Source organism: Erpetoichthys calabaricus, chromosome 11 (genome assembly GCF_900747795.2).
Source record: "Erpetoichthys calabaricus chromosome 11, fErpCal1.3, whole genome shotgun sequence".
Taxonomy (NCBI): Eukaryota; Metazoa; Chordata; class Cladistia; order Polypteriformes; family Polypteridae; genus Erpetoichthys; species Erpetoichthys calabaricus.
The window spans coordinates 90877106-90890574 of NC_041404.2; the positions used below are offsets into that span (position 1 = coordinate 90877106).

The 13469-nt window shown below is 35.2% G+C and overlaps 1 protein-coding gene across 12 annotated transcripts in view; it reads right to left on the bottom strand.

Moving 5' to 3' along the window:
* Positions 1–13469, bottom strand: part of cpt1a2b (carnitine palmitoyltransferase 1A2b) — a 165227-nt gene that overhangs the window by 116998 nt on the left and 34760 nt on the right. For 8 of the 12 annotated variants that reach the window (XM_051933691.1, XM_051933693.1, XM_051933700.1 and 5 more), the window contains exon 2: positions 929–1088. In XM_051933691.1, coding sequence (XP_051789651.1) covers positions 929–1069 — 141 coding nt within the window. In that variant the 5' untranslated portion in view covers positions 1070–1088. Of the gene's footprint in view, positions 1–928; positions 1089–8263; positions 8418–13469 lie in introns of those variants that run through there. The other 4 variants (XM_051933696.1, XM_051933694.1, XM_051933695.1 and 1 more) reach the window with 3 other exon arrangements.

Consider the following 13469-nt stretch of genomic DNA (forward strand, 5'->3'; position numbering starts at 1 on the left):
AGTTGTATACAGGCAACAGAGACAGTCAGTTCAGTGTGAACAATTGTGATTGTTATTGTGAATTGGGAGTATTATTGTTTCTTGGGTTTGATTTTTCGGATTATATTTGGTTCCTCTAAGAATTTTGATTATCAGGCTATGTTTTTGGGACTTGTTCACTGTGGACTGTGTGCCTTTTAGGCAACTCCTTAAATGTCTCTGTTTGCCCTCTGGAGTTTTCTCTGTATTTGTTTTTGGTATTTCGCAAACAAATCTTTTTTCATAAAGATTATTTTCATAGTCAGTCTTTCTAAGCCAAGGTTTTACGGTTTTTCCTTCTCTTGGAAGACATTTGGATACCTTGTGACGTTTAAGTTATTTTCAGGCTTGCATCTGTTTTAGGCCTGAAGCAGGCTTGTGGGGTTAATAGTTTAACCTATCTGGCGTATGGCCTAATGTAGGCAGGCATAGGAGGCCTTGTCTGGCTTGTGAAGGCCTTTGGAGGCCACATGCCCTTGATGCTTTCAAGGCTTTCGTTCTCATGTCATTTCTCTGCACTCTACGCTGCCTCACTATTGATAGCATAAAGTGTGCATTGAACCAATGAGAGTGGGTCTGGATGTAAACTCACGATTCAGGTTCCTCGTCTTACTCCAGCATCACAGCTTGATAGTGTGTGTTGAAGCAATGGGGGATTTACAGGGGTGGCGTGAAGTATCAATTAGTATTACTAGTAATAAGGCATTGTGGTCCCTCGTGAAGTCTCTATCATGTCGAAGCAGTAAAAGGGCAGCAGGCTCCCCCCATCATCTAGTAAGGCAACCACTTTCAACAGAATAATCCACACAAAATGGGGATAATCCCAATAAATGTTTCCCTATTGCTCCTTCCAATCTCTCAGGGACACCCTTCTCACCAGGAAATTTAAGTAAAAATCCATTTTTCTTACCTTTATTCGGGTGAGCTTCTTCTTCCATGACCTTAGTCCAGAGAGATAGACCTGTCTCAATGCTTCATGGCTTAGTCTAAAGTCAATTCCTTCTGGGGTGATAGTGAACTGGAAGGCTACAGCTTGATGTGCTTCTGCCATTTTGTTTTTTCAAAACCTACTGTCAAACAGAAATATGAACTCCGTTAAGGGTGAGAATGGACATAATTCATGGTTAAAAAAAGCACTATGGAATATTTAAAACTGTAGATCAGGACAGTGTCCTAAAATATAGGAAATCAGAATCTGGTGGATAATATATTGATGGAAACTGAAGAATTGTCACAAGTAGGGGCTGTTTATGACCAAAAGTTAAATAGCGTTTTTTTTTTTTTTTTTAAAAAAGGTGAACGTTAAACTGGCATTGAAAAATAAAAGAAAGCTCCAGGTAAGAGAACTTTTATCTGTTTCTTTGAGCTCATTCCTTTTCTCACATGATGCCTGGTCTTAGCTATGCTCCTTCTCATGCTTCTGAACCTGCTCACATGCATATGTCTTGTAAACAGAATATACCTGTACTTCCACCCGGTAAATGGCATATAAAGGACAAGTTTTCCATGGTCTGAACATTTGAAATGGTTGTCTTGCTTTGCTACATCCTAGAGAGTGAGATTATAGGTATAGAAACCAGCAAAAAAGAAATAAAAAAAATACTGAGAAAAATATCATGAAGAGAGTTGTGGTCATAATCTGCATCAGCCCCTGTGTATGTGTGAGCTTACCCAGGGACTGACAGTTCCTAAATCTTTTTATTTCTAAAGTATAAAATCAATCCTGATGTACTTAAAGAACTAGTGAGTACATATTGTATTTATCTTGCTTTTCAGAAGACTTTTGATAAGATACCACACCAACAGTTAGTAAGCAAACTAAAAGATGTGGAAAGTGTGTAGTTGGGTAAAAAAATGCCCAAACAAAGGAAACAAAGAGCTACAGCGAAAGAAACATTTTCAGTATTAGGCAATGTTAAAAGTAGTGTTACACAAGGATCAGTGATAGGGCTGCTGCTTCTTTTAATACAAATAGACAATCTAGATAAGAATATAAACAAGTTGGTTAACTCTGCAGACTAGGTGGAAAGGCAGATAGATAAGGAACAGTAAGATGAACTGTTTGTAAGAAACCTGAACAACATATAACCTTTGGAAGATTTGTAGCAAATGAAATTTAACTAAATGTAAGGTTAGAGTTAGATCTCAATATACAACGGGGGATTTGAAAAATGTAAAAGTCCACCTTATGAGAAGAATCTGTCTTAGTGGACACATAACTATCTACATCATGACAATGTACAGAATAAATCAAGAAGGCTAATAGGATGATAGATTATAGAACATAAGAAATTTGACTAATGAAAGCAGACCATTCAGTCCACCAAGCCTGTTTGTTTAGCTCAGGGGTCCTCAATCACGGTCCTGGAGGGCCGCAGTGGCTGCAGGTTTTTGCTCCAACCCAATTGCTTAATAAGAAGCACTTACTGCTCAAGTAACACTTCTGCTTCACTTTAGTTGTTTCGCTCGTGAAGATTTTGAACCCTCATTGCTTATTTTACTCTTAAACAGCTGTACTCTTGGTTTTTAATTGCTCCTAATTAGCAATAAGATGCAAATTACAAAGAGACCAGCATTTCTCTATTTATCTTGTTACACCCGTGTGTATTTATCATGCACTATTAGGTTTAATGAAATACTCGGAAGGAAAAAAGTGAAGGACTGAGAATTACTCCTCCATTTTAGCCTTCAAATCATTTGGATGATATCCTTAGAAAGGGAAAGAAAATCTAGGATATGAGAATTACCTGACATAGCAGTGGTAAAGCACTAACAAGCCATGAAATTAAAATATTGGCAAGAATTGTTTTCTAATCAAGCAACTGAGTTAAAACAAAAACCTGCAGCCACTTCGGGCCTCTAGGACTGTGATTGAGGACCCCTGGTTTAGCTAATAGCTATTTTGCCCCAATGTTTCATGCATATTTTTCTTAAAGGTCGTCAAGGTTTCTGCTTCAACTACAAGTAGTTTGTTCTAGAGTCCCACCACTCTTTGCGTAAAGAAGTGCTTCCTGGCTTCAGTTTTAAATGCACTTACCCTTCATTTCCACTGATGTCCTTGAGAATATGATCCACCCTTAAGTCAAAAGAATGTTGCTGGATCTACTTTAGCAATGCCTTTGAGGATTTTAAATACCTGGATTAGGTCTCCTAATATAGCGCTATATAGTATGATGTGTGGAGTACATGTGAAGGGAGGATACACTTATGTATAATTCAGAAGTTAGCTTTTTTTGACACTGACCAACAGAAAAGATTCTTTTATGTCAAAGTGAAAAACAAAGTTATCCAAATTAATTATATAACACACAAAATAATAGTTTGCACAAGTATTTACCTCCTTTAATATGGCATACCTAAATCACCACTGGTTCAAACAATTTGTTTTAGAAGTCACAAAATGTTTTCAATGGAGATCACCTTTCTGTAGTCAAGGGGTTTAAATTATAGTATTAAATCACATGTATCTGAGAGGCCAAACTTGTGGTGAGTTAGTATTGTGGCCTAACCTACACAATAAACACAAAAAGAACACTCCAAGCAACTCCAAAAGGAGACTGAAAAGCACAAGTCAGGGGATGGATAAAAAAAAATATCCAAGTTATTGGATATCAATTGGTGTACAATTAAAATTCTTAAGAAATGGAAAGAGTATGGTACAATGTAAATCAGCCTACAGAAAGCCATCCACAGAAACTGTTCATGCAAGATGATTACAGTGAAAGAAGCTGTCAAGAGACCTATGATAATTCTAAGGAAATTACGAGATTCAGTGGATAAGACTGGAGTGGCTGTGCATACAACAACTGTTACCGATAAGCTTCACCAGTCATAGCATTATGGGAGAGTGGCAAAGAGAAAACCACTGTCAAAAAACTCACATATCATTTAGAGTTGGCCTGAAGCCTGCTGAAAGAAGATTTTTTTGGCCTTATGTAACTAAAATGTAGCTTTCAGGCCATCAGACTCACACCATGTTTGTCATAAGAAAATACTGCACATTATCAAAAACACACCATCCCCACAATGAAGTATGTTGGTGACAGCATCATGATGTGGGGATTGCTTACCTGCAGCAGGCCCCAGAAGGCTTATGAGGGTAAAGAGCAAAATAAATAACAAAATACAGTCAAATTCCTTGAGGAAAAGTGCAGTCTGCAAGATACTGTGCCCTGGAAAAGATTTTTCTTCTAGCAAGACAACAATCCCAAGTTTAAATCCAAAGATACATAGGAAGGGCTCAAGTCCATATCTAAATCTAATTAAGAATCTGTGGATAGACCTGAAAAAGGCTGTTTACTCATGATCCCCTTGCAACCTGACACAGCTTGAGCAGTTTTACAAAGAAAAATTGGAAAAAACTGCAGTGTCCAGATGTGCAAAATTGGTAGAACTCTAGCCACACAAGGCTAGGTGCAAAGGTGCATATACTAAATACTGACATACTAATACTAATACCAATTAGCATTAATTAATACTGATCTGATCACTTATTTTTGTGTCAAAAAAGCAAATTAAATCCACTGTGACTAAATATAATAATAAAATAGTAAACTAATTAAAAGTGAAAATTTCCAAGGGGAAGAATACTTTAAAGACTCTACTTATTCTAAAGATCGTCCTTAAGTGAAGCAGATATAAAATTGAAAAACAAAACATATAAATGAATCTCAAAGTGGCTTTATGACAGGAAAAGGCACTGGAGAATGCATCTTCAGTTTAAGAAGAATAACAGACAGGTATCTTCACCATAGTAATGACATGTTTATGTATTTTATTGATTATAAGAAAGTATTTGATCCTGTTAATCATACAAAAATGACATGTTGTTTACAACTATTGAATATTGATTCAAGAGATTTAAGATTAATTCATACTTTGTATTGGAATCAATATTGATTAAAATTGAACAGATGGTGCCAAAAAATTGGATTAAGAAAGGAGTTGTGCAGGGATGTGTTCTTTCACTGTACATAGCAAGTAAACAGCCAACTCCTTCTTTGTTACGTTAGTCTGTCTCGTCTGTCTTATATATATGAGCAGTTATCATATTTATATAGTCCTTGCATTTATCAATAAACAGTGTTACTATTTCTCAAAACAAATGTATTGTGACACTAGGGTTCCCAAGCACTTAAGTCCTGAAAAGTTCCAAAAATGCCCACTAGAGGGGGAAATCCTGTTGAAAACACACAGGACCACATATAATCATTATAAAATAAAGCATGAAGTTCTGTGGAGCACAGAAAGCAAAAGGAACTGTCTGAAGCAATAAGGGAATCCAATAGTGATGTCAAAAAAAAAAAAAAAAAACAGCACAAGGTAAAAAAAATCCAGAAATAACAATAAGCACAAGCAAAATACACAATAAACACTCACCAGCTCCAACTGCTAGAAACTATTGAAAACCCTCACCTTTATAGGGCTGACAGCAGTTCCTGGCAGTGATGAGCAGGTGGTCTCCCCTCTTGGGGAACCACTAACAACATACAAGTTACATAACAAAGGCTACAGAGATACACAGAGACTCAAGTAAGTAACAATATTAAGTAAATAACAATACTAACATAGACTAAAGAATCAAAATTGAATAAAACAGACATTGATCAAGAATTTGAACCCTAGCTGGGGTGGATTTCTGGATGTAACATAATAGAGTGTGCATCAAGTGTAACCGTTGAAGACCGCCTCTTACAGAGAAATGTAAGGAAAATAAAACATGAACATTACCAAATTAATTAATTAAGTATCGGCACTGCCAAAAGCAGGACTGGTAACTAATTAACATTGTTTTGATACCCCTGGGGGATGTCAAGATAAAAACCCTTTGTTTTTTCCTCATTTTATTTTGGCAGCCTAGTGCAGTCAAGTTAAAAGTAAAATTTTCATTTTACCTACATAACTTTTACTTCAAGTTATACATGTTTGTCATAATCTCAGTTTTGGACAGGTTTATTATTATTTTGGAAAGTTATTTCACTGCTTTTCTTTCTGCCATTACTGTTTAATTTTATTGTTCTGTCGAATACATCAACAATGGTATATTAAAGGCCTATTAAAATTCTTCCAAAGGATGCTATAAAAGACCAAAAATGTATCCTGTGCACTGAAAACATTTCCAATGTGTTTCTAGATAGATAGATAGATAGATAGATAGATAGATAGATAGATAGATAGATAGATAGATAGATACTTTATTAATCCCAAGGGGAAATTCACAAATAGATCACAGATATTCCAGCACTATGGATAAAATGTATGGAAACAGGATATAAAAGCATGATATTAACATGACATAGGGCGATTTCCTTTTCTATGCTGTGAGCACACTATCAGAGTCCTGCCTGTGTCAATAGTTATAAAAGTGCATAAAGCACATAGAAATCTGATTTTTATGAGGCTCTGGATTTTTCACTACACAGTCCCTTCAAAGAGTTTGCCACAGATGTACATATGTTCAGTGTCGGCGAAGGTCGATATCATATGCGCTTTTGGATGGCTCAGCATGGACAGCAATTCTTTTGTAAACAATGTGAAAACTCCAGTGTGGACAAAACTCATTTTCATTTTACAAGTTTTTAAATGAAAATGTGGCAGTGTGGATGTAGCATAATTTGTGCCGTTTTACTAAAAAAATGAACAATGGCATTTTCTAAAAAAAAACTGCTGTATTGAGTAACAATGCATCATTTACACGTTTTACAGTTATAATCAAATATATTATATCAAATATGTGATATTAGGGTATGAAGCAGCTGAAAAAATTCAGTCACATCTTTTGGAACATGATGCTAATTTCCTAAAGGAGTGGTGGGCAGCAGTCCTGGTTCTAGAGGGCTGCAATGGATGTAGGCTTTTGTTTCAATTATTCTGTTAATTTAAATGAAGACTCCTGTTAAACAATTGTCTTGTTTAATGATATGGCTTAATGTACTCCTGTCTGTATCTCAGAAATTAATAATAATATGACTTCTATACATTTTTTCAAATTAAAAATGTTGCAATTACTTGAAGTGCACAGGAATCAATTTGAATTGTTTTTACTGTAATTCACTCGTTTTTGAGAAATTTTACTTCGTTACTATTATTTTTATTCTGAAGTCACTTAACCGTGCGTCGTAAACAATGAGAGAGAAATGGCAATTATTGTGATGTGTTGGTGCCTCTTCACGTTTGTATGTGTTGTTCATGCAGTTAATGCTTTTATTAAATAAAATGAAAATAGGGAGTGGTCTCCCCTAGACTTTCTCGTATACTCAGATATGTGGATGGATATTTGCATGACAATTATATTTTTATATTATGTACTGTACATTAAAGAAACATTAACAACAAATCAAATTAATAATATATTGAACAATTATTATAAAAGTAAAGTTGAATAAATCGGACTCTGCAGCTGCATGAATTTAAAAAAATCGAGTACGTGTTCAAGTAAAGTACCACTGCCGGTTAGCGGAAATAGCCCAAAAGTTGATCTAAGTAAAAGTGTACTCAAGTTATCGTGTTTACATACACATAACACACACACACACACATAAACACAGACATAATTCCAAAAATGGTATTTTCGGACTCCAAAAGGCTAAGTGGTGCAAAACGTCGAAATTCATCAAAATCTCGAAATTGAATTTTTGAAGGCTTCCAATACGTTCTCAATTATTCGTATTCGAGAAAGTAAAAAGAAGGAAAAGAGCACGTTTTTCTATGACTGTAGATTTTTCAAAAAAAATAAATATAGACTAGAAAGAATTTATAACACTGAATAATGAAAACGGGCAGAGAGCAAAATATATGAAATTAAATGACATACTCAATAAGCCAGAAGAAACAGTATCTAGGTAAGAAATAAGATATCGAATAGGGATAGCAAGATAATAGCAGGTGGATCGATACCCTCCTAAAATGTAAGGCGACGAATACAAGAACAGGCCAATATCTCCCCACTAAACACCCCGCCCTGTTTCAAAATAATACAAAGATACAGGTAATACCAACAATGACTTTTTCACCACCACGAGGTTCACTCAATAGTCCAGCTGTGCAAAAGTCTTATTTTAAAAGGTGAAATATTTGTGGAAGCCGGTCAATGAATGAAACTAATTTAAATGCAAAATGTTTAAAAGTAAGTACTGCGCCATAATAAAGAAACTTCACGCGACCTCAACCAGGATCCGCAAGCTGTAACAAGCGACTCAAAATTTCAGGAACTTTATCGTCCCTGATGGCGTTTGTTGATCTTTACCTATCTTGACAAGTCTTTGATGACTGCAGATTCTATAGATAGCCAAAGAAGTTACTGTTCAGTTTTTATAATTTGCAAGTCCTTTCTCTCCGATTTCAAAAACGGTGCAATTTATGTAAATTAATAGTTAGATCCCGGAAACTGAACGTACAACCGGACATCCCGCCTTCAAAAATGCTGCTCTCAATCATCAGTCTACTTCAACATTGAAAGGCATGTACAGGCTCTTTTCCCTATGACTGCACATGCTGACCAGAAAGTTAAAAGAGCCATGACTCTGTTATGTGGGGGTGCTACAAAATAAAAACCTGAATTCTTTACAGCCTTCCTGGCCTTGTACTGTCCAATTCTAGTTTGGAAGCACAGATTACTTTTTGAAAGTTACTACCGTCAAATACAGTATATTGCTTAATATTGTAGAAGCCAACTTCTTTGCACATGATAATTCATCTTGTCCATGTCAGTTTACTTTTCATTTTTATACTGGCTTTTCAACAGTGTATCATTTCTTAACATTTCTATCTATGAAGGCTACAAACATCTGTTATGGTTCAATCAGGTTTGCATTGGCTTAAGCTTATTGCTTGATAATTCGGTCTTTTTGCTATTTTTCTATTTCCAATTAACGGTATGCTAACTTTCTCTGCAATATTTTTTGTTTATGGCCTGGTCTCCTTTTTGTGGAGCCCTAGGAGTTGGGGTAGGGTTGCCAGATTATAAAATTAGAAATATGGGACACTCTTAAAATCTCTCTCTATATTACTATATACGTATATACATTTTTGGATGATCCGCTGTGGCAACCCCTACACACCCAGACCAATATATTATATAAAAGCAGAGACTTAAGTTAAAAACATAAAGCAAGGATTTTAATGGGTTATGAGGAAAACAAAAGTAAAATCATTTTAAAATTATTTAATAAAACTAAAAAAAATTCTGTAAAAGTGAAATCATTTGAAAATATTTATTTAATACAGACAACAGATAAATATTACTATTATTTAATACAGGCAGTTAGAAAAAAAGTTGGCCATGGCAAGTAGTAACAACACACTTTGTTGACACTGTATGTTGCAGTGCTGATACAGAACTGCACAGCAGCGCAGCTGAAGAGCAAAACGGTAACAGCGTCGCTGTCCTTAGCCAACCATAGCAACTGAACAAGATGCAAACAGGTAGCAAACACTAGTTTACTCATTACATTTGGGTTATTTTCATCAAGAGAATCTGAGAAAAGAAAGTATAATTACTTATAAAGTTACAACTAAGTACCGTAAGAAAGTAGTAAAAATATATTTTTATTACGAAATTTGAAAATGAACTAAATACGGGACATTTGGGTGTCCCTGAAAGGTCAATACAGGACAGAGGACAAAATGATCAAATATGGGACATGTCACGTATATAAGGGACGTCTGGCAACCCTAAGTTGGGGCCACCTGCAGCAGCTTCAGCATTGATTTTTGATTCTTGTTTTTACAATTTGAACTTTTTTAATGTTTGCAATTTCCTGGCTTTTGATCCCTTCTGTCACTTCCGCCTCTAGATTTGGTTGCTTTGTGGATTCAATCTAAAACCATTTGTGAGTGCATTTTAGTAGTTTTTTATGGTTATAGTGAATTTTTAGCTAGGTTCTCTATGACTTAGATTTTCATTTGTGTATTGGGTTTTGAAACACTATAGTTTAATTCCAAGTTTAAGATTTCATCTCCCAGTCCTTTTTCTCTTGTGACCTTCTAATTATATCAGTGGCAGAGCAATTTAGCATTTCTCAGACTTATCCTGTTGGGACCCATTGGTGGTAAGCTTTCCTTCCCAGTAACTTCTGTTTTTAAATAAACTTCTGTCTTAATTAATAAATGTTTATTTCTCAATTTTTTGTGTCAATGTAAAAATTACAGAGTTCTTTTTCTAAAAGAATGCATAAAAAATTAATGTATTATACATTGATGGATAATTTTTCTTTATCTTGATTTTTAAGATTTACTCATATACATTTTTTAATGTTCTGGGGCATTATGTATAAACACTACACAATCCCATTTCCACACTCACGTCGAGTTGTATAAAAACTAAACTTGCCATAACACTAAGCACATTTTCACAACAGCCTCAGACCATGTGTACACTCATTTCTGTTCGGTTCTGTAAACAGGTGTCACCCAGCATCAAAGAAGTGCTGCTGTTTCTGTGTAGCTTCCATTTCTTTTTTAGATTCACATCCATGACACAGGCTTTATCATATACACCAAAGTTAATTGCATATCGTTTACAAATTTAAGGCACTTGACTGTAATCAATCTGTAACAATATAATGGTGTAAGGAATGGCTAGACTGTTCCAACTACCATGGCTGCTTTAGCATTGTTAGAAGACATCGCAAATGAAAGAATTAGAAGAGAGAGCGTATTTAGAGATAACACTGATTCATTCTCCCATGATGATGACAGGCTTACTAAGTCGATTTAGATTTTCAAAGCTACCCTCTTGGAGCTGTGTGCTGAACTCGGGACAAAGGCAGACTTTGAGGAACTGTGCTCTACGTACCTGTTCCGTTGCAAATTCTGTCTACCCTCAGGTTTTTAGCCATATGTGCTTTTCAACATGAACTGGCTGACAGATCAGATATTTCTCAGTCATCAATGAGTCACACCATGCCAGCTGTATGGGATGGTATTATCCGCTTCTTATGCAAAAATACAAGATTTGTATAAATGTAAATATCGTAATATTGCACTGTTCTCAACACTAAGAATATACAAAAAGACAAATTATCAGACAATGGCATCTATTAAAAGTATGAATAATAATTTTGGCTTTAGGCTTGGGGTCATTGTCTTGCCCGAAAAAAAAATCTTCTCGAAAGGCACAGGTTTCTTGTAGACTGCATTAGGGTTTCCTCCAGGATTTTACTGTATTTTGCTGCATTCATTTTACTATGTACCCTCACAAGCCTTTTAGAGCCTGCTGTAGTGAAGTATTCCACATCATGATACATCCACCACCATGCATGATGGTAGAGAAGGTTTGTTTTTTGATAATATGCAGTGTTTGGCTTATGATTGGGCACAAAAGCTTCATTTTTGTTTCATCAGACCATTAGAGTCTCCCATGTGCCTTCTGGCAGACTTTAGCTGAGATGTCATGTGCATTTCTTTTTTTTAAATACTGGCTATCTCTTTGCCACTCTCCCCTAAAGTTCCAACTAATAAACGCACCAGGCAACAGATGCTGTATGCACAATCTTTCCAGACTCATCCAATGTTGTTTGTAATTCTTTTAGAGTTATCATATGTCTCTTTCTGGCCTCTTTCACTAGTCTTCTTCTTGTGTAATCACTCAGTTTTTTGTGGACAGCCTGCTCTAGGCAGATTTACGTCTGTATCATTCTCTTTCCATTTCTTAATGATTAATTTAACCATACTACAAGGGATATTCATTAACTTGGATATTTTCTTGTATCCATTCCCCTGAGTTGTGCTTTTCAATCATCTTTTCAAGGAGTTGCTTGGAGTGCTCTTTAGTCTTCATTGTATAGTTTAGGCCATGATACTTACTCACCACAAGTTGGATGTACCAGATACAAGTGCATTTACACTATAATCAGTTAAAACTTCATGACTATAGAAAACCAACTAGCTATACCAGTGATGACTTTCAGGTATGCCATATAAAAGAGGAAGAATACTTATGTGAACAATTATTTTGTATTTTATATTTGTAATTAATTTAGATAACTTTCTAGAGATCTGTTCTCATTTTGACAATAAAGTGTTTCTGTTGATCAGTGTTAAAAAAAGCCAAATTAAGTCCACCTTCATTCAACGTTATTTAAATATTAAAATAAGAAAACCTCCAAGAAGGGGAATGTATTTTATAGGCACTGTATAGTAAGAATGTGCAAATTCCACAAGGACAATATCTGAATGCAGGATCTGAACCCAGCTTGCTTGATCCATGAGACAGCAGCACTAATATGCACGCTTTAGACAATGGATGGAGGTTTTTCTTATGGCATTGTTTTATAAATGTAGGCATCCACAAATTCTAGCAGTCAACATTCATTTTGCACAAAAAATTAAATTCGTCCCATAAAGAAATAGAAGTCCATCAAGGCTCCGATTATTTTTATTTTCCAAAAAACAGATGGATTTGAATTACCGGTAATTTTAAAATATACTACAGACTTAGTGACAAAAAAATATATATATTTTAAATTTCCCTTTCAATTTAGGTAATTCTTCTATAACTAGCTCAAATTTCAGTTTAATTTATTGCCCTATATCAAGTATAACTGATCTAAAATAAAGTCAGTTGAAAGTAAGGGGATGGCAACCCATTTTGGCCAGAACTCATGGTTCTAGTTACCAAAACCAACTAAAATAACGATATTTTGAAAATGAAAGAATGGATGATAGTGAACCAACACCCCGTGTTTGCAGAATTCAGTTACTTTACTTATCACAAATACATTTCTCAAGAATGTTTTCAATGCCATACACATTGGCAGATATTGCTAGTAGTAAGCCTTTTAGAACTGTAATTTATCCTTCTACTACCAATAAATCACTCTGTTGTTACTAAGTAAAATAACAAATAACAGGAAAAACTGAAAGTAACTGAAAATTTCATAGTGAGCATCAAAATGAGCATAATCAAAACATAATCTTCTCGGGCTACTCTCATCCAAATACAGCAGCACAATGCAATGAAATAGCTGTGTTCTGTTCTCACAAGTATGCATGTGCACTAGATATACTGTATATTATATAGAGACTGTATACACATGTAGTTAATATTTTTTAAATTAATGATATAAACCAGGAAGCTGCCTCAGATTTTCAATGGTGCCTGAAATTCCTCTGTTGGGTGGGGTGCAAGCTTCCTTATCTACATGCAAGTTAACACACTACACACCCACTTGTCAATTCATAGAAGGTAGAATAACTTAAAGTAGATAAATACTCTTATCACAGCTGGATTTCTTTTCCATAACTAATGTCATACTATTAGAAAAAAATCCAAAAACTAAGAAGGTAATACACTGCTGTGGGTACTTATTCATATAAATGTTCATTATGCCAGGTTGACTAGTGATTCTAAAATGGCTCTGTGTGAGTGTGGATGTATGCATGAATGGACCCTGCTATGAACTGATGGCCTATTCATGATTGTTTCCAGGTTTGCTCCAAGGTTATGACCC